Consider the following 23012-nt stretch of genomic DNA (forward strand, 5'->3'; position numbering starts at 1 on the left):
GTTCTAAAATAGTAGCTGTCTAACTTTTGGTATGGTTTTCAACAGCTGACCGTCACTGCCTGAGTGTTTATGATGAATACTTATAGGAAATATGTGACATAAAGTGAGTTGTTATTATGTTACGGTGAGGAAAATAACATTTTAGTGGGTAGGTTTAAAGAGTTTATGGATTTACATACCACATGCTGCAGCTGAATTCAAATGCTGGTGTGCCCTTTTCAAGGCCTTACTCGTTATTACTTTATTTCACACATGGCCAGTACAGGAAGACGTTATATGACTAAAGGATAGGGTATAAATACAAAGTTTAACCACTCAACAATTATCAGTTCTTCACAGTACATAATGAGATTTACTGTGCTACTGACATCATTGATGCCATTTACTTACAACATTATACAACTACAGTACCAATTATTTTCTCAAGTCATCTTTTAATCATATCTAAAATGTGAAAGAAAGAGTCACAATTTCCAAGTAAGATTCCTTTTTTTTTTAGCAAAAGATCTTATAGATTTTATATTATATCATCATAGATGAGAAAACTTCTTAATGTTTTACATTTAGGGATAATAATATCATACGATTTTTATATGAAAAACATTTATTAATGTTGCTTGATGACAAATCAGTACATGATGGTAAATTCTGTCAAGGTGTGGTTTATGGCAGGAATTTGATGCACAGGAAGTAATAAATTAAAGTGAGGAACATTTTTCCAAAAATATTCCCTGAACAGAAAAACATGTCAAGTATACTGTAGGAGAAAACTGGACACCGCCACCAGCTTCTCTTTTCAGCAAAATGCACCGTTACTTTGCGCAACTGACATGTGATAAAAGCTGCTGCCACAGTCACATGTCATGATTTATGCTTGTGACTTTTAACAAAATATGAAATACAGAACAACAGGATGTGAGAGGAGGCATCCTGACAGCGCAGTCAGTCTCTCCTCTGGAACATCCCATCATCGCCACATTTCCTGAGTGGACAGTTTAATGCTGCCGGTTAGTGACATAAAAAAAAAAAAAAAAATTGTGTGTCAAGCACAACATGATGTACCAAGGAGAACTTATTTCATTTTACGGAAAGTGCTTTCATGGAACAGCATCCATTCAAGAGCATTCAAGAGTGTACACTTCTGACTGAAGGGCCTGTCAGAGAGTATTACATCTGTTCAGACAGATGGCACCATGGTGCTTCATCCCAGCAGTCAACTTGGTAAGGACAATGTTATTATTACAATCATGATTTCTGCATGAGCTAATACAAAAACAAAGACAAGTCTAGTGTTGAACATAAAAGGTGTTCTTGATCTTGTAGGACCACAATGTCCAAACATGTCCATCTATTTATTGCCTTTTTTAAAGCATTTAACCCACTACACACTGTTTATCAGCGGGTGGAGTTGATTAGCATAGAGAGCAAGTTGCTGATGAAGACAGAGCTGCTTGATCTGAACGCACATCAGCTCAGGTCTGCAGCTAGAGGGAGGTGACGTACTGTATGGTTCCTATATACAGTGACAATTAATACTTAACAAAACTGTTGATAAAGTGTTTATACGACTGCATCATCATCATAAATTGCCTTGTTTTGACCACAAGTGCGACACAACAGCATCTACACCTTGAAATATTTCAAGAACATATGAAATCCTACTTAAAAGTGGACAGCCATGCGTAATAGCAGTGGGATCTGATGCAAATCGGGAGGGGGTACAAATCCATAAAGATGACCTGCTACCTTCAGATGACAACAAGGATTTAATGAATGGGCTTTATGCACAGCTCCACTACTTCCTGAAATAAGCCAGCTCCTTTATTTCCTGTCTTACATTATTGGACCAACTGATTAATCCAGGTGTGTCTGACTTCACAATAATGGTCAGGCACACCTGGATTAATCAGTTGGTCCAATAATGTAAGACAGGAAATAAAGGAGCTGGCTTATTTCAGGAAGTAGTGGAGCTGTGCATAAAGCCCATTGCAAGAGAAACTTTTCATACAGTATAAAGCAGCTTTCGACAACAAACAGAAACTACATACTTTTAGTCATATGCAGATGAAATAACCAATGTTCTTATTGATTTTTTTTGTAAGTCCATTGTTACTTATAGTGAAGTTTTGCTGGGACGGAGACCCCTGAAAGAGGGGGGGCAAAGATTACCCCTGCAATAAGCCGTTTGGCTGCCCACTAGGGGCCGGTGACTGGAACTTGCTTCAGTCCAACAATAGCAACACCCAAACACACATTTCCACCAGTGCTGGGAAGGCTGGTGACTGCCAGGCAGACAAACCTCCAGCAGCCAAACATTCCTTCAGACACACAGTGCAGCACTTCTTCTCACTCAGTGGGAGGTCTTTGAATCGTGCTGCAGCCTGATGGAGGCTCAGTGGGAACCTTTCCCTCGGTAATCCCAGAGACTGTAACAGCTAAAAAGGCCTTTGAGAGAGAGAAAAATCTCCTCCTCTGTGGACTGAGCGTCAGCAGCAGCACGGCAGCATCGCACTCAGCAGAGCGCGGGGACGGGTAATATACAGCTCAGGCTGCTGAAACAGGGACATGAACTGGCAAATTAGGGAGTCGAGCATAAACCAAGACAGTAAATCTGCACGGGGCCGCACGGCCACAGTCAGCATCATTTACTACCGTTACACCTCTGAAGGTTTAGTTCTTCTTTGATGCAGCGTTATGGGATGAGAGGTTGCTGCTGGACCTCCTCTGTTAGACACTGACACTGGACGTGATAGGGGTTTTAGCACTTTACTTTTAAAAAGTCACTCGTAAGTTCAACAGTGACTCACTGAACTACTATGACATCATTTTGTTGATATGCTCTTAAAACTGAGGATTTAAAAAACATTTCACCAATGACTCAATGAGAAACATTTGACATGATAAAAATCAAATTCACTATGTGATGCAGATGTGATGATACCTGCGTACCTGCTCATCAACATCTGTAGGCCTAACAGGAGCTGTCACTGTGTGATTGCACATGCTGAAACTACTTTGTCCAAGGGACTCTTGCAATGTATTCACAGCTTTTTGCATTGGAGCTTCAACTGAGTGTGAAAAAATTTATAAAAGGAGATTTTGTGTTTAAATCTGCAGCAGAATAAGAAAACCTTAGAAAAGAAATGCTAGAAATGTCAAAATGTCATTAATGGTTGGTTCCTGTAACATCTCATCAGTTCTTGAGAAGAAAAAACAAAGTCCTAATCACATGTTTTGAGGATTGGTATGAGGACAATAAACCTATAGTCCCCACTATTATGTCACGCACAATCATTACAAGCTTTAAAGCATGTTGCTCTGTACTCAATGCAAGCACAGACAAGAAAAGCAAACAGGATACAACATCTGAATGACACAATGATGCAAGTGGCAAACACAGAAGAAGGAAAGGGCGCTATGGAGAAGAAGAATACTGGCTCATAACGCCAACTCTGACAGTACAGGTAGGGTTGGGCTTCGTTTGGATTTTAACGATTCCAATTCAGATTCGGATTCTCTATTTCGATTCCTGTTCTAAACAATTCTCGATTCCGATTCTTTGAGGTGCAGGTCAACAGGTCACAACTTATTTCACAGGTTCACTGCTGCTCTACTTCGCTGTTTATTTTTATGCATGCGTTTTCCTGTATTAGCTGGTGGTAATCATGAGCCACTCTGCTCTGTGCTATTTAAATACACTTTGTGTCAGCACAATTAAGCACAAATGCAGCTGCTAATGAGATTCTCCTTTATGACAGGAAGCTTATTACCCCATGTACAATGCTGCCAGGCTAATATGGAGTGCAAAGGAAATGGAAAGATTTTTAAAATAATTTGAGATAATTATAATCATACTACTGTACTACTTCTTATTTTCTATGGACCCACTACTGTCTCCTACAAAGACTGCTTGAAATCCTTCCTACACCACAGCAAATCGTCCACACATTCCCTCAGGCTGGACACATTACACTGCTTGCATTGTACTGTGCAATGCTAGTTGTGTAATGTCATCGCTGTTGGATGATTTCACAGAATCAGATTCCAATACACAACTCAACTCATATATTCATTAGCAACCATACTGAGCAAACACCAAGCCACCGCATGTTGAAAAGCTACAGTCTAAGCAGTGCAGGAAGTTATATATCTTGGGGCATTTTGCATTTTTATCTTCTTTTTTTGGACAGGAGAGATGAGTGTCACGCAAAAGTTAGGAGACAGAGGAGGGAATGATACACAGTCCACATGTTTGATTCAAACCTGCAGCAGCTGCAACTACTGTAAGCCTATGGTATGCACTCTATACCGGGAGAGCCACTGGAGCGCCCCGAGGACTTCCATAGTTGTGTAAGTCTCCTTTTCTTTATCTTACATTTGCAAAAATGAACTTGTCCAGACTATCTGGAGGGGGCAGACTCCATAGATATAGATATCTGTGCATATTTGTCAGACATCTGCTGATTGGGCTCTTCGAGTCTCTATCAGAGTCTAAATGATCACCAGTGCACATGTGCAAATACTACTAATGCATTACTTTAGATACATACTTCTTGTATATAATTCCTATTGCAGTGTGAATATTAATCTTGTAATGACTATGAAGCATGTTATAGTCAAACATCGATGAAGGTGTGTCTGTTTCAGGCTAATCTAGTAATGTAAATACCAATGAGAAACGCCGCACTGATGCAAAAACCTTGTAAATCCAACACTGCCATAAAACAGTGGTGACTCGCCGAGCTGCATCATTACCTGCAATGGCTCAACGACATCAGAAACATTAAAGGGATAGCTCTCCTCCAATGATACGGCAAAATTTGACAACTGACAAATTGGGTCTCCCTAAAAGCAACCTGCCATCCAGACAGACACCTGTTATGTGTTTGCAGCCGCGTTAAAGTTTGACCCATGTGCGGTTCCACCCCCAGAAATTCCCTCTTCCCCGTCTGCTCCTCCACCTGTATCACTTTACCTCGTGGTCGTGGCTACCTGCCTCTTTTCTCTCCTTTCATCTGCACTTCTCTTTCTTTTCTTTTTTTTCCTCCTTCTTTTGCTCAGCTATGCACGACAGCGTGGCTTACCTTTGCTCGAGTAGAAGGACTCCATGCCGAACATTTTTACGGTAAGGTCCAAAGATCGAGTCCAAGATCTTGGAACAGCCGGAGTCGCCAATTCCCCTGTCTCTCTGCTTTTTTTTTTTATCTCAGCGTGTCACGTCGGATCCGTGACTTTCTCTCACTATCTGTGTTCGTTCTCCGCTCTCTCTTTCAAACACGTCACGCTGTGTAGATCAACAGAATGGGAGTCCCCCCCACCCCCACCCCCACCCACACACACACCCACACCACCAGCCCTCTCACCTCCTTCACAGGTCAGAGCCGCCCTCCATAATAATACCTCTGTTCGTGTGTGTGTGTGAGAATGTGTGTGTGTGTGTGTGTGTGTATAGCACTGAAGTGTTTGAAAAAGAGCTAAAATTTCAGAGCAGCAACAAAGGCAAACAAGGGCGTAAAAGTTGAAAGGGTACAAAGAACAAGAGTGAAAGGATGAAATTAAAATGCTTTGTGCCGGAGAGACAGATGAAATGTTTCATTCAATAATTACAGTCACATCGCGGTATTCATGAGGCTAAATGTGAGAGTTTCATGCAGCTTTGAGTGGAGGAAAAAAAAAAAGACCAATTTCCACCATTTAATGTATCATGATAGCGTGTCAGGGAAATGAAGCAGAAGAGAGAGAGAAAAAAAAAAACCACTGGGTGACAATCCGACAGAGACAGCAGTCTTTTCTGATTAAAGAGACAACAAGCCCACAGAGTCCGGCCGAGGCGGGGGGGCTGCAGCATTTAAATGCACTGGACCGGTGCCACATACTGTAGTCTAACAGACCTGGCTTTGTGCCAGCACTGAAGCCAGAGGAGGAGGGGGGGGGGGAGCGTGCGTGTGTTGTGTAATATACTGTAAAAAGAGGGTGTGTATGTCTGCAGGGTGAGACAGTGTCAAAGTTACAGTATATATGTATGTATAGGTGTCAAGTCATCAGGATTGTAATGTTGACGCTATAGTGAAGGTGAATGCCTTTAAGCTATAAAAAAAAAGGCACAGCGTAGTTTACACATCCTGCATTTAGTGTAAATAGCGGCTGCAGTTACAGTGTAGTTTAAGTGTAGCTGTTTAACCATGCAAAAGGTTAATGATTAACACTCATTCCTTAAATTGCAGCGCTGCACTACGCACACATTAACCCAACCTGGAGATATCACGTGGACCCGGGGGAGAGAGAGCTGCAACTGAAGCCTGAGGACAAAAAAAGCTTCATTTTCAACCAACAACAACAGCCTTTTGGTTATAAAACGTCTTTTTAAAGTTGATAACTGGAAGACTTCTTTCATATCTGGATGCAGGTGACCTCTAGCGGTACAGTAGAGCAGCTATGTAATTATTAGTCATATCTTAATTGAACATGAAAGCGTACTCCTGAGGTGATGAAGTCTTTCTTTGTTCTTCTCTCAGTCTGAACAAGCCTCTAATCCTCCTGTGAAAAAACCCAACACTACAACAGAGCCACAGCGGGAAAGGAAAAACCATCAGCGCTGATGTAGTTCTCTTTAACAGCCAGTCGTGTGTGTTTAGCATCAGAGTTCTTTTCTTTTTATTATCTTTTATGTATCTGCTCTGCTAGTGCACATTAACAGGGATTCATCAAACTATATTGGTTTGTATTTATTACTGTTTGCTGATAAAATATTCTAACGTGCAATATATCTTTTTTTTATTATTATTGTTAATGTGAATCTGCCTTTGGTAAATATCTTTTATTTAACTCTTGTGTGTTGTTGTCTTTTTAATCTCTTTTCCAAATAGCACCCAATTTTGTTGTGTTGTAGTCTCTACCTCAATTTCGTTGTACTCATGCAGTGACAAAGATTTTCTGATTTCTGATATTGAACTTAAAGACAAGCATGTGATATTTGATCATTTTCATAATCAATTCAACTGACACAGAATACTTATCTGGTATTTATTTTGATCCATCCTCAGATAATAGACTTAAAAGCCTAAAAGTTCCTATCAGCTTCCTGAGATCAGATGTATAGACTGGGTACATTTCAATTTAACTGTCAAATACTATACAGCGCAATAGGTAAAGGTCCATCAGACCCAATAACCGTGCATGTCCTGGCATGAGAGTCAGGCTTTAAAATAGCTGGCAGGTTAATTTTGGCAACTATACGCAAGCTAGCACTGACAGGCCTCACAGCCACCTCGCTGTGAGCTGTTATAGTATTATTTTTCTGCAGCAGGTACAGTAAGTAGATGCTTCAGGGCTTCTCAGTGAACTGTAAGACAGATTTCATACATATCAAATAAAAAGTTCCTTCAGTCATTACAAATGTTTTTTTTTTTTTTTTTTAAATGTGCAGAAAGTTTAATTCTTTGAAAACTGTAATATGAAGGTTTGGTAGGCTATTGCTCCTGCCATGAAACACATGTGGGTGCTCAAGCGATCAATTAAGCAGGCCAATCAGATGAGACATCCTTAGGAAAGGTTTTGTAAGATCTGTAAGACAAATCATTTCGACATGGAGAGCATTCAGCATCAGCGCAACTCTGCCCAGAAGTGGACGGCCATCAAAACTTTCACCAAGAAGCACCAGAAGAAGAATAAACCAGGTAAAGGCCAACCCACACATCACCTCCAGAGAGCTGCAGACCTGGGATAAATGTACATGTGTCAAAAAAAATGTAATATATGAGAAAGTTGCTGGAATAAGCCTCTGCTCTCAAGTTGCCTGTTTAAATTTCTCTTTCTCGACGTCCATTCTCTGGACAGATAAATCCAAAATTGAAATATTTGGCCACATTGACAGGTTTTGGAGCGTTCACAAACTTCCAAACAGTACTGTATGTGGGTCACTTACAGTGACAAAGAAATTCTAAGGAGGACTTAAGATCATTGTTTTTTTTGTTATGTAGGCTATTCCAGTGTACTGTATTTGGATCATTCAGACAGAATACGTGACTAGCTACCTAAAAAAAGAAGAGAAAAAAAAGAAAGTGGAGCACTGAACAGGTAAAGAGCCAGATATTTCCCCAAGGACATAAGGAACACAAAAGGCATCAGGTTTCTTGAAACATACCCCGCAAACGCTGGATGTGTAGAAAGACAACTTTCACCATATTAACTGAATAAGCTGAATAATGTCAGTGTCAGCTTGTGTTGTCCCTACAGACTACAGACTTACGATGAAGATTACTGACTTCCTTTCTGCTGCCAGTAAACTCTCTCAGAGGCCAATTTTCACTGACAGTAAGAGACAATAGAGTCATTAAGAGGAAGTCTGTTCCTTTTCCTTGGCTTCTTGTCTGGTGGTGTTTGCCACGAGGGGGGACACCAAATCAAATCACAGCTGCCGAGCTGATGATCAACCTTACTACAATGTGAGGTCTTTCCCCTGGACCTCACTATCGCCATAAATAGTTCAACAACAGAGAGGGGAAACTACTCATGATGCATTTCCTAACAGGGATGCAGGACTGTGTTCCAGGAATGTCCTGAATTGTGTACAAAGTGCTGGAGGCATTGTGGAGAGGGGTGTGAAACCAGATGCAGAGAGAGCCTGTGTGACAAAGAGGGCTAATGTGCCAGGTTACAAAAGTGAGAATGATAATATGTCAGATTTAGCATGGAATAAAAAACACAGGTTAAATGTAGAGTTAACGGACAGAGTCTGAACCGCAGCAGTAACATGCTAGAGAAAGCCTGACACATAATAAACAGCTAACGAAAGGGCTGTAATTCCCATGTGGTATAATACAAGGAAAAATGAGGGGAGGATGTTCCACAAAACAATACCAAGCGTCACATAAGCCATTGTCTGGCTCATGTTGTAAAAAAAAAAAAAAAAAAGCCCACACAGGGCAGACCACACAGACGCCAGATGACCTCCACGGTTTGATGATAATCAGAGCATCATCATCATCACATGCCGAGCAACAATTTCATTTATCTCAAACGGGAACATCTAAGGTCAGATTGCTGCCATTTCATTAAGGAAGAGGTGATGGAAACTCATTCCATCCTAAATTTTGGAAAAGGTGAAAGTGAGGACGATTTCAATATATGTTGATGAATGTTAGTGTCATTTACAAACTATTTGAATGTAACCTTGTTGCCACTTTAGATAAAAAGGACAAACATATGGGTTGTGTCCCAATTCATGGACTGAATCCATTGGAGGCAGCATTTGACATCTGAAAAAAAAAAATGCAGCTGACGAAAGCAGTGTCTTTTTTCTTTGTTCCTTTTTCAGGAACGATAAACTGATGAAGCTAATCAGCCCTATGTCAAAAAAGGGCTGAAGAGTTCATTATCTTAATTAGTTCGTTATCAACCGGGGAAGATCATCATTTGCTCCTCGTGAATTTCCTTGATTACCAATAACTGTGTGGTCAGAATCTGTGAGTCATACGTGGTCAGAAACATTCATTCTTTGACTCATTTGTTGATTGTGCATCCCTTTTGATAAAGAAGTCTAAACAAATAATCCTAAAATGGGCAAATCTCTGTGTCTAACGATCGGTCAGTGAGTCACTTCCTGTCTGAATTAACATCGAGTTTTTAAAAAAGCTGCTGTTTAGTCATCTATGTGTACTACCGACCATGAGAAAGTGAAACACTGGTTTGATTTTCCCAAGCATTGGATGCAGATTGGAGACGAGACCACACCCGACCTGTTTAATGACTTATCTGCAATACTTGAAGTTCAAGGGGCCTGCTGCCGATCATTCCTTCAAGTTGCAGCATCCAAGAGGAGGATTTCTTCGCCAAATTTTAGAAACTCGTAAACAATCCTCCCAAATACTTATCTTACTCTCCTCTGAGCTTTGAGGACTCATCCCACTCCTCTGACATGCAGCTTTTGTCCAACAGATTGTTGCCTTTTTTGGCAGCTGCCTGTCTCTGATCAAAGACTTGATGTTTGTAGCCAAAATAACATCACGCTTTACTTTAGAACCGCTGCCAAGTTGGATTACAGTGATTTTAACCAGGCTGCTGTAGCACTGCACGAGCAAACATATCCATTTTGATAGAAATGAGTAATGGCTGCACAGAAGCACAGGTGAAGTCGCACGTTTCATGTCTCCGTTAGGGCAACTACGACTTCCCGAGTCCTCAAAAGCCTCCTGCAACTTTTCCTTCCCGTCTTTGTGCTCTCTGTTTCTTCAGTTTCTATCAGTGAGAACCAAAATCGTGGATCCAATTCAGCAGCACTTAAAAGAAACAATTGTAACTAAAGAGAGTGAGCCAAACAGTAGATCTGCCAACAGTATCTGGAAATGGCGTGATTCACATAGGACCAGAGACTACTGGCTCTAAAAGTAAAAGAGAAAGGAAACACAAAGTAATAAAAAGTTGCTACAGTCTTGGAGCAAAGTCATGTATTCAGCCTGTAGGTGTTTCTTGCAGGTTTAGTAATATACTGCAATAATAAAACATTTTTTAGTTGCGGTCCTTGGCCACCAGATCCCAACCTGAGGGTGTCATATTGCCTCACGATCCGACAATCTGACCTAGGACTTAGCGATGGGCCGGATGGAAAATAACACTGCAGTGTTAGAAAATCCGAGGGCATGATTCATGACAAAAACGCACGCAAACGCACAAATACACAAATACACAGACAGGTGTGCTGCTCACATCTGGCACAAACGCTGCACAACTCTGTGTCACACAAACACACTGGTCACCGCGCTATAAAAGTGTCACATTTTGAGTAACAAATAACACGTGAAGCATGTAGAGCATCTCACTCTAGTGCGAAAATGAGGATGCATTTATCATTACCCCGTCCTGTGGCGCCTCCTCATGTCTGGCAGCAAACACCGGCCTCAAACTGCCCTGAATGCAAACAGTGTTCTCTGTAATCAGCAAAACTGGCGATAACCTGAGCAGCCAGTTTGTTACTGGCACGGCTCGTCGTTCACATGAATGCACCGTGACGGCAACACGGAGAGACACTTCAAAGAGTGGTTCAGATAGACACGCAAACGCTGCAACAACATGTGATTATGGTAAAAATGATGTCCCAAAAGACCACTGATAGCACCTTGTGTACTGTGCTCCCTTGCGGATGTCATACTGTTTTACTTTTTGTTGTTTTAAAAGGTGAAAATTAAAACCCAAAGAACAGTAGCGAGCGACATCATGTCGGTGTGACGAATCAGAAGACAGTTGGAGGGAAACAACCACAAGAAAAGCTGGACGACATCCAAATGCAACTTTGTTTGACACGCATGCATTACACAATAGCCTGGAAGGCCCCGTGGCCCTGCATCTGCAGCCTTGGACTAACCCTCTGTTTACCCTGCATCACTCCAGACATGACAAATAGCACAGAATGTCACCTCTGCCTCACATTCCTCAGGTCAGGAAACAGCGGTGCAGCAAAGTGTGACAGACGGAAACTGAGTGTATGTAAACGTTGGAAATGTGAATACAGACTTCCACGCAGGTCAGTGGCTGAATTCTTTTTTTTTTTTTTTTTTACCCGTGGCACAAAAACAGGGGAAGTAAAAGCAGGAAGACGGAGGGCAGGAGCGGTCACCCCCCGAATACCTGCAAATAGGTCAGGGAATTCCCTCTTACCATGATTAGAGAGGTGTGTGTGTGTGTGTGTGTATTGAATGAGCGAGCAGTATGCATGACTGACAGCGGGAGCTCCAGGATCATCTGATGGCTGGAAAAAGATAATCTTGTATTTAAAATGGATAAAAGAAGAGGAGGGCGTCTTTGAAATCCACCACAGCTCTCATTACATCCAGAAAACTAATTTTAGGCCCGATTCACCATAGTAAAGTAAACATCACATCTGTCAACAAATGTCACGAGTTTACACCAAAAGTGTTTTACTGGCCTGGCAGATGTTAAAAACAAGTGTTCAAATTGAACTCTGATTTAATTTCCAATTTTTTCTTTTTTCCAAACATGTGGGAATGCAATACAAACACATTTACAAACCCAACATTTCCTGCATAATAAAAGTTATTTCCGTCAGACAATAGAAGAGAAGAGGCTGCACGCACACCACGACCTCACCCTGTTCCCCACTTCAGTGTGTGTCTGTGTCGCAGCTCTAAATGGATTACAGGACAGTAAATGTATTGAGGGTTTTTTGACCATGACTTGACGCCTATTTATTTTCTTGTCAGAACGGGAACAAGAGCGGTTACTGAGTTGTATATTGCCGCCACACACAGAGTGTAGCTGGCATTATTTATGTCTCAGCCATTGCTACAAACACGTCTCTGTGTTTACTGAGATAATTGCGTATAAAATATTGTGTATCATTTTCATGAAGCATGTTGCAAAAGACAAAAAACAAACACATGGGAAAAAAATGTTATAATTCTACCATGTCAAGTGTTATATTGAGTCCTTCAATCCAGTTTCAGGATATTATCAACCCTGAGGTTAAAGATCAAGGAAGATGAGACCCTTACTTGCCTCTACATAAGCTGACTGTTAACCTATATTTGCCATAAATCATGTGTGTGTGCGCGTGTGTGAGACACCAGGATGCTACAGCTGCTAATGCATCCAGTTTTATGGATCTCTGTTACTAGATACAACAGGCAGGAAGGAAAGCCTCTAGGGTTTTAAATGGCTGCAGATCCCGACCCCCCTTGGCCCTCTGTGTGCAACTGACACTGAAATCAATTCAGAGAGGAGATGGAAACATGGCCTCCTGTACATGCACATGCATGTGTCCACGTGCACACATACATGTCCATTAGGGATGCATAAGTATAACTATCGGTACAGATCATTTTTGGTCTGATATTGGCCAATAATTATTAGCCAAAATACACAGATACGTCTGATAAGGACAATTATTTACTGATTACTATCAAAATTAGCCAACATTGCCTTGTTTTCACTCATTTTCAGTCAGTTTGCCCCCTGAGATAATTTGAAACAATAATAAATGTTGATTTTCTAAGAGTCATAACTATCTTGTTTTTGTTGTGATTACAACAGTAGTGATGTCGATTATATTATTTTGTTAAATCAGAAGCAGAGCCATAATGTTTAATTCATCTTTACTCACTACATCTCAGCCTTTCTAAACCTCAGCTGTGTATATAAACTATTGAAAATGGTATTGGTTATCGGCATCATCATCAGTAATGAGAAGCAGGAAGTTATCGGTTATCCGTATTGGTGGAAAAAAAAAAGTTACTGTATCATGCCACCCTAATGTCCATGCACTGGTGTGCCCTGCCACTAAATATGTTGCACTATGTGCAGAGCATCAAACACTGAGTCAGCCTGAAGTCCTTGTCTAACTTTTGCACTGTGGTGAGATCCAGTAAATAGTTTCCTATTAGTGCGAGTGTGCGAAGACTCACACACCATCGACAGAAAACACAGTGTCAGACAGTCACACGTCTGTAATTATGTAAAGCTTTATTCTGGGACGCTGATGAAGAAGTTTGCTTAATTCGATCATCGCTGGTGTTTTAATCACCACCACCACCATTAATCCCGTGGTTCAAGATCACGCGTGAGCATGAGCAGACCACCTCAGAAGAGAAGTGCCTGGTTAATGACTGGGGCCTGTGTGTTAAAGGGATAGTTCAACATTTTGGCAAATTGGCCCATTGCCATAATTGCTATAGTCATAGCAGTAGGTTCGTTACCTTTAATTGTAGGTGTAAGCTATTTTTAGTACAGCGGAGCGCAGCAGCAGGCTGCTCAGAGCTACGCTATGGAGGCTAAGGGAATTTCTTGGTTTCCCTCATCAAACTCATCAAATACAAAATCCCAAAACTCCACAGCGCTTTTGTAGACAAGTTGTGAGCTGCACAACCACCACGCTATGAGATAATGACGGAACGATGCGAAACGGAGCCGTTTTCGAGGTAAATTCATACAAAACCGCTGATGCGCGTTGCGTTCAGGGACAGTTTTTCAGCAAGCAGTCTCCGTATTTACCCTGTATTTACCTCGAAAACGGCTCCGTTTCGTATCGTTCCGTCATTATCTCATAGCGTGGTGGTTGTGCAGGTCACAACTTGTCTACAAAAGCGCTGTGGAGTTTTGGGATGTTGAATTTGATGAGTTTAATGAGGGAAACCAAGAAATTCCATTAGCCTCCATAGCGTAGCTCTGAGCAGCCAGCTGCTGCGCTCCGCCGTACTGAAAATAGCTTACACCTACAATTAAAGGTAATGAACCTACTGCTATGACTATAGCGATTATGGCAATGGGCCAATTTGCCAAAATGTTGAACTATCCCTTTAAGTCAGCATGAAACTCATTTATCAAGTGAATCAATATGACCACCTCAGCCCTACGCCATCACTCTACCCTGACAGCCACACACCACCCTAACCCAGCCTTTATGAGTGGGGAGTGGCATCATGACACCACACGATCACATTGTCTCCTGCTTTGGACTCTCTCGGAGTCAGAGTCAGTTGATTTGCCATCAGCAGAAAAGAAACCGCATTGGAAAACGATTTGCAAGAGCTCAGCTGAACACTTAGGACAATAAGACGGTAGACAATATCAAAAACCTAGAATAAAACAAGGTGAATGAATATAGACAGAGACAATTTGCCCCCACGGATGTAGGCCGACAATCACCTGACCTGAAGAGTATAGGAGTATGAAATACATGGAATGTATGTTAAGTTACTTAACACTGGTTCCAACAAAATTAAGTGTGCGATTTAAAGTTGTTCAGACTATGCACAGCACTAGGAAAAAAACTGTTTACATGCCTAGAGAAAGAGCACTTGATCGCACGATACTGTCTAGCCGACGGGAGAGTGTAATGTGTACAGTGGCAGGGTGACCAGTAAGGTCATTTACAATATTTAAGGCACAGGACAGAAGCCTGCAGTTGTAAATGACTTCAAGATCTGGATGGAAGGTCAATACTGGACTTCATTTAGGAGTCCTGAGAATCTGGAAGAATTGTTTTCTTTATTTTTACAGGAAAAGCCACTCATTAACATAAAATAAGAATGAATGAAATTGCAATCAATGAGTTTGTCCTCATAGAGAGCCCATGTTGGGTTCCTTTGATACACAAAGCTCAGCTCTGCACAAATAAATCTGGCTTTGACTTATTTTGCCCATGTGTTCTCTGTTTGCCTGCTTGTGTAATCTTACATATGTACAGTACATACATACAGTAGTTATCTCTGTCTTGTTTAAAGGCTGCTGAGAGACATGCATCTCATGAAGTAGAGTTACACATAATAACAATGCTAACACTGTGTCTGTCATCCACTCTGTCTTATCTTTCTGCTCATCTTCTTCCCGAGCGCAGCACTGATCTAATTCTTAGCATTCTCCACTTCCAGACTCTTTCATGTTCCTCGTCATAAAAGTGACAACAGGAACGTGAACGGCACGTGCCAAAAACTTGTCCCGAGAGGTAAAACCTGACGGGCCACATGTTGTGAAGACGTAGCTATGGCGACGTGCAGAGTGATGACAAAAGATAAAACACAAATGAGGACAGGTGAAAGCAAAGAAGACAGTAGAGAGAAACCTTTTTGTGTGACAATCGACAGACTTTGTGGCTCATCTGATGTCACCCACATGCTAATTAAAGCTAGAGCTGCTCATGCATTAGGCACAATATCACCACTATACTAACTTTAGCTGAGGCACAGTGATGTTTGACTTTGCATGCATGGTTTGCATGGCAAATTTGAGGTCGGAGTGTACATCCCCCAAATAGTCTTCTTTTTAAGTCTGTTTCCGCAGACTGGGATGCAGTGACACACTTCTTTGTTAACAACACAAAGGTTGTGGACAGAGAAAGCAGCACCTAACACAGGCAAGAGGAGTCCTCTCTGCTTTTATCCACAGCTGTATCTGCCAAAAAAAAATGAAATGTCCTTTTCATTTTGAAATTGAGAAGCTGAGTTACAAGCTGGGGGATATTCTGAGTTTCCGCTACTTCTCAAACAATACCAGAGTCAGACACCCCTCCCTGTCTGCCTTCCTATGAGACACAGTAACACAATAAAACTGTCTCCCTCATTCTTTGCTGTCCAGCCTGTTAATTTAATGCCAATCCCACATAACACACATTTATGTCAAACTCACACGTTTCGGATCCTGTGAATTACAATGTGAATATGTAAAATACCTTTCAGAGAAGTAATCTCATTTTGGATAGACCTGTAGCTGTCCATTGTCACTTTTTGGTTTCCTTGAGACGAACGATGATGCCGAATGCTGTTAATATTGATGAGGATTCAAAAAGTGTCTTCCTGGCTGTCTGGCCCAACTGATGACAGAGCTGGTGCTTTCTCCGAGCAGATTCCTGTGTCTTAAATCTTGTCTGTCTCCCTGTGGTCACTGTCCTCCTGCCTGTGCTACTGAACGTCTACTGACCGGGACCCCTGCTCTGTTTTGGTTCCTGTGATACACCATGTGCACAAACACACACACTTACTCACACTGTTACACACCCACATACATACACACACACACACACACACACACACACACACAAATGTGTAGTGTATGCAGGAATCTACACAATACAAAGCTCCTCCCTTATCCCCTCCCTTTCCTCTTCCTCCTCCTATTTTTACCTAAAACTGGCTACTCAGTCTGTCATTGTAAAAGTAAACTCAACCAATCACTGAGTGCTGTGCCACAAAGCAGCCAATAAGGATAAAGAGCTGGATTAGCTATTGATCGCTCAGTGAGAGTGACAGTAGGAGGGAGTTTGCAGTGGATACGGATTAACAGGAGGTAGAAGCAATTTCTGTTGGTTTGTTGAGCAAAAGACAGAAAGAAATACATTATGTCATGTTTGTTTGTGTGTGCGTGCGTGCGTGTGCCTTCACCACACCCGGATCCCTGCTGTAATCCCAGGATGAGGCTGCTGCTTACACAGATCGACTGCAAACATATGGGGAGATAGAACAACTCCCTCTATCATTCCTAACTAAACTGTCTGAATGCTGATTACATATTGACCCAGTTATGTACAAGTTCCACAGAATGAAACAATGATTCTTTGAGACAGCCACTGGTTAAACAAAACACTTTAACTACAATACAAAGGATTTTCAAAAGGGGCTCAAATCATCAAGTCTTGGTAAAAAAAATAAAAAATAAAATTGCTATAAATACAAAAACATGTAGAATCTGTAATGCAAATATTTATCAGTGGAAAAAATAATAGTAGCATTTACGATCTTCAATTAAAAAAAGTTGTCTGTCCATGGCTCACCAGAATAAACTGCCCCTTTAACAGTAGAACATCGGTACTTTTTAAAATCTGTTGATTTAATCTTATGATGTCAAACACTAATGAAGTTAGAGGTTTTTTTTTAATGATTTGGTTGCATTCAGGGACAGAGAAGGTTTTAAATATTGAGTTAAAGTACAAAGTGTTCAATCCCCCAAGGTCTTATGGAAATATTACATTCACAAGGCCAAAATCATGTTTTATGAAGTCACTGTGACCATGACCCCCCCCAACCCAACCCCCTCAAATCTAATAAATATTGTGTCCAGCAGCTTCAGTATAAAGACATGGTCCTTCAACAAAGACCAACTCTTCCCCATATAAATTCCACAGTTGTTTGCTCACTGTGTTTTAACCTGAAGTGAAGGAATGGGAAAGATAACTGGTTGTGTGGTTTTACAGCTGAAGGTACACTAAGAGAAGTGCTTTCCTGGTGGTTGCTGGAGTAGCCTGCTCCTTTATTATCCTCAAAGTTAAAGTGTATAATTACACCAAACATCTAAAAAATCTCCTCAGCTGAGAGTTCCCCCGAGCTGGGACAAAAAAACATTTGTGGCCCAAATCCCAAATCTACTGCAGTGACTAGACTTCTAATGTGACACAGTCAAAGCATCAAAGTTCCTCTCCAAACGTGTTTTACACCACATAAACATCTGCTGTCATTAATAATTTGTTTAAACATGAAGGCTGGAGGCAAATCTACTCTCTCTGCCTCACTGAGGAATCTGGAACAGGGTTGTTGTTTGTTTTTTTCCTCCACCCACCATCTCTACTGGTGTTACATCGTCAGGTAAGAGAGCAGTAGGATGGAGTAAACATCCAAGTGACTCAAACCCAGACTCAGATGAGACAGGGTCTTGCAATATATTAAACTTAAATATGACATGTTGATAAGGCTGGTCACTTGGTTTTAATTGGATGGAGCCTTTAAGTATTTCCTAAAATCTGCTTTATAGTTATGGACGGACTCAGTCTGCACTTCAATGTGAACGAACCCAAAGCTGTCCTCAGTCAATAACTGACTTCCTTTGTACCGACTCTGTGGCTGCCTTGTATTGTAGGCATTCACATCCACCACTTATCAAGCTCCATCGCCACCACAGAGTCCCCTGCTTGTACCCAGTAGCTCAAGCTGTGGTCAAAGCCACAGGAAATGGATTAAACTGCACCAAATCAAAACATAACAAAATAAATGATGGCAAATCAATGCCTCCGCTAATAATCGGTTAGCCTCAGTCGCAGCTCAGACAGCGGGCGGCCTTGTTGCAGAGCTATGATTTGATTCAGCTCTTGTACGGCCTCTCGTACATAATAAAGGACGTCTGGAGGAAGCGACTGACACTTTCTTGGCAGCGGGGGGAAATGGAAGTCTAGCTGTTCTGCACTGTCAAGGAGAATTCAATCATGTGTGTGTGTGTGTGTGTGTGTGTGTGTGTTTTGGAGAGTGTGTTGTGAAGTGTACAGCTCTCAGAAGTGGTTGTGGCAGAAATCTCTGAGTACTTCTTGAGAATCTTTTTTTTTTTGTTTTTTTATACCAGTCTTATACAACAGAATGACGCACACAAACATGCAAATCTACAGATGGGGCCAGCTGTGTTTTTTTGTGTGTGTTTTATGTGTGTGTCTGTTGAGTGTTGTGGCTGCTTGCTTTGGCTGACATCAGTGCCCCTCTGGACATGTGCCCATCTCTCTCTTTCCATGCCCGAGTCTTGTCACTGTGACATGTTCCATTAAGAAAAGCCAGACAATGGAATGAAAGGATGTTTATACTGAATTTGGTATTGACAATAGACAGTACAAGCACTTTCTACATGAACCGATCAATGTGAGGGTTTTTTTTTTTCCCTTTTGCATTTTGAAGATAAGCAGGAATGGCTCAATTATGCATTTTGTAGAAAGTTAGTTAAATCTGGGATACTGAACAGGAACTGGAATGCAAGATGGTGTCCAATTCATTACAATAAAACTGCTTACTAGACAAATACCCCAGAAATGTTTTCCGGGCATGGGCAAGAAGAGTCTCTGTAGCTGAGCCATTAAGGCTTTAGGCTTCATTAGAGACAGTCTTCAGACTCTCCACACATATACAGTAATGGCATGAAATAATTTATAATTGATATAATACTTAGGGAAAATAAAATCTATAAATGTGGCATGAATAATGAGAAAAAAAATGACTGCAGTGTCGTCAGTAGTTTCGTTGGGAAACTAAATTTAAACTAACACACTGAGGCAGCTGTAAATGAAGTTGTAAATATTAAATGTGTGTGAAAGCCCATAAAATTCCGAACACAAACTGTGCCACATTTGATCATCATTAAATGTGAACACCTCCATGTGCTGCTACAACACAACTCAAATCTGGGCGGCTCAGCTATACTGCATATAAACGGCACATTAAACATTAAGACACCTGAAAGGAGGAAATAACCCTCTTATCAAACCAGGAAATGAGCAATTCGTGTTTCTGTTATTTGCCGACATGACTCATGTTTAATTGTTCAGAAATTCACAGTTTCCAACACTACAAACACACACACACACATACACTCACACACGGGGCCTGCAGCTGGATATTCAATCACAGATAATGCCTCTAATTGCAGGAGTGAATTCCTCAGTTGGAGGAAAGAGTGGAAATCTAATAGTGGGGCTTAATTGCAGCATGCAATGAAAACCTGTGAGTAAGCTGTATCTGATGTGGAGCCAGAGGGAGGTTTGGTGGCCGAATTGTCGAGCTTATCTGTATTTGCTAGAGATTTATTACATAATATGTCGAGAGTCTGGAGAATAAACCGAGAAGTACTGTCATGGCTTTAAGGAATCCCTGTTCCTGGCTCTGAGCACACTACCTCATACATCAGGTAACATGGCAACACTGTGTATTCTTCTTTAATCCCTTATTTAACTTTTGCCCCGTGCCTAACACTTGGAATGTGCGGACGTCTCTTCAAATGTTTAATAGAGACGTAAAACAAACCCTGGATCTGCAGCTGCTCATACGGCTACATACTGCAACAAACACAGCGTTGCAAAGTCAAACACTAAGTCTTGAGTTGTTCAAGGTTACAAGGATGAATCTTTTCAGCCACTGGCAGCGTTTCATAACCGGGTCTGGGGGAGGAATGAGAGTTATGAGAAGCAGAGCTTTTGTCATGCTTCCCCGGGCAGAGCTGGAGTTATTCACTTCTGAGTACTTTTGTAAGTCCAGCGCAGACTTACAGCAGCATCCTGCCAATCTACACAAGAGTTTATTAGCAGCCAGGCAGCCCATAAATTGCTGAGCTCTCCCTTTTTTAAGGCCTGCTTAAGGAATCCTCTCTTAACTTCACACTAACAGTACGAGCGGCATTTCGCTGCATCCCTGATGAGTTTTCGACAATCCCCATCTGTCCTTTTCCTCATTGACTTTTTCAGCAGCGTGAGAGACAGCTAAGTGTGTGTGTGTACTGTACTGTATGTGTGTGTGTGTTGAGTCAAACAGTTCAACCATCACTGAAATCCTAGACTGAAGCCAAGTCAATTCACCGGAGATACAAAAGCTACCAGAGGAAAATCAAATCCTCTGCCATTTCCAAGTTCAGTGTTAAAGGTTGAAGGTCACGCAACCAGAGGTCCGACTGAGTCCACAGGGAAATTCATTTTTCCTGATGGCCATCATACTTCCTGATGTCTAAGAATTCAGTGGATTCATTTGTGTCCTAGGATCTTAATCTCAGTCGTAGAAATGGGGATTCACCATGAAACCTCAGGCGATATAGTATTTCCTCAAAGACATTCATGGTGTTTCACTAAATCCTGCACAATAAAAAGTGGTGAAATAATTTATGTGAAATGAAATGAAAGAGACAGAAGTTCAAACCCTGCATCTGTTTGCTTTGGAGAGTCGTAGAAATGGTCGGACACGGCCTGTCGTAGCTCTACTGTATGAAAAGGATTTCAGACGCTCATGATCTGAAGCAATCCTGATGATTCGTTAAGATGAAGACTTTGTATTTTTGCACATACTGTTGGTATTAAATGTTTATCTTTACATGTGTGACCGATGTTGTTCTGGCCTGCCTGAGTGGGTTTCGAACCCGGGTCTCCTGCACCATGAGCGACGATGCTAATCGTTTCGCCAAGAGGTCAATGACCACTTGGCAAGCGGATTAGCACGTCTTTTATGGGTAAGTGAGTTTAACTTCAGTACCACTAACCGCCGCACGCCGTCACTTCTCCTGACTTGTACCTCATGACTGCGGACCTCCGTTACACATGGTGCAACGACTTGAAGAGTAAAAAAACTCATAGCTAGACAGGAGTACTTGTGTTTCTGTGCAACAAAAGGCATGGAAGGACACAAACTAAAAAGCAGAGAGCTTGCTTGCTGAAGGACCTGGAAACATTAGTGCAACATTTTCAGTTGGACTGTTATGCAAGTTTCTTTTTCAGTGAGACTTTATTGCACAAAACGAATGCCCGAACCCTGCTTTTTTTTTTTTTTTTTTTTTTCTTGATTCACTTCACCTAAAAGTGTTTCATAGCGGTGCTGACAGCCCCTCTGCTCTGTCTACATCAGACTGGTAGCCCTGCTGCGGACATCCAGACAAAACATTCCTTCTGTCTGAGGTCACCCAGCCACTCAAATCTCTGGCCCAATGTACCAGCTTAGAGCCTGGGGCAGCAGTCAGCAGGAGAGCAGCCTCCCCACCGAGAGAGACAGTGCCTGTGATAAAATAGTTAAGCCGGCGGACTGAATACAACAGATCATGGTGCGTCAATCAGGGATCGTGGTGCATTGTGAATTACTGTAGGGAAGAGAGAGCACGCAAGTGTCAGGGAGTCCACGGCTTAATCTCAAATTTACGGCATTGTTTCAGCTTAAAACCATTGCATTGTTTATTGAACGGTCATTTTTTCTGTTTCGGTTTTACGGCTCTGTGTGTTGTGTGTATACAAAGCTGCTAAAAGAATGTGTACTGTAGAAGAGGCTATTCTGTTTTCCATGCTGACAGCAGGCAAATGTCCAACAGCTGCTACAAAATCCGCTAGTGATACACGCAAGATTGATGAGGAATGCTGGGAATTGAGACACGGCTACAAAACAAGACATGGAGCAAATTCCCCGTCTCCTCCTATGCTCCACCCTTTAAGACCTAGGACCAGATCCCATGGGGGCCTTCAAGTGTGTGTGAGGTCGCTCCCTTTTATAGGCTCCTGTTTTGAGATTGGGATGAATTACTAACTGCTGGTGGACACTGGAAGGTTCTGCTCTGAGTCACATGCTATTTGCAGGAAGAGAGAAAAAGGGAGGAGTGATTTTAAATGAAACACTTTCTGCGGTGGACCGGGAGCAAGCTGAGGTCCCAAAGGTCCGACCGCCCCCCCCCACCCCAACTCCCTGACTCACTGGCTTTAACTCAGAATCAGTTGGTTGGAGCTGGACCAAGACCATCGCTGGAGAGATGCTGTCATATTGGCTTTATTTAGACTCGGCTATCAGCTACTGAGAGAGAAGAAGCTAATCCATGCCTTGATTAAAAGATGATCTTGGGATCCACACGCTGACCTCGAAAGATATCCGGTACAAAATGGAACATGATCATCACCTTTTTCAGCTACTGGCCCAGATACTGTGGAAATAAGCTTAAAGCTTTTTTATGCCCTAAGGGTTTCCTTAAAAGTCCATTCTTCTTCCTTTTATTTATTTATTTTGAATTCAATTCTAAGGTCTGTT

The 23012-nt window shown here is 41.7% G+C and overlaps 1 protein-coding gene across 5 annotated transcripts in view; it reads right to left on the reverse strand.

Annotated features, from left to right (window-relative positions):
* Positions 1-23012, reverse strand: part of LOC310999641 (plectin-like) — a 110705-nt gene that overhangs the window by 76699 nt on the left and 10994 nt on the right. Inside the window, exon 1 of one of the 5 annotated variants that reach the window (XM_083990164.1) lies at positions 16178-16398. The exons of the other annotated variants lie outside the window; for them this stretch is intronic. Coding sequence (XP_083846290.1) covers positions 16178-16223 — 46 coding nt within the window. The 5' untranslated portion in view covers positions 16224-16398. Of the gene's footprint in view, positions 1-16177; positions 16399-23012 lie in introns of those variants that run through there. 5 annotated transcript variants of the gene reach the window in all.

Source organism: Trachurus trachurus (assembly GCF_905171665.1).
Source record: "Trachurus trachurus genome assembly, chromosome: 16".
In the NCBI taxonomy this organism is placed as follows: Eukaryota; Metazoa; Chordata; class Actinopteri; order Carangiformes; family Carangidae; genus Trachurus; species Trachurus trachurus.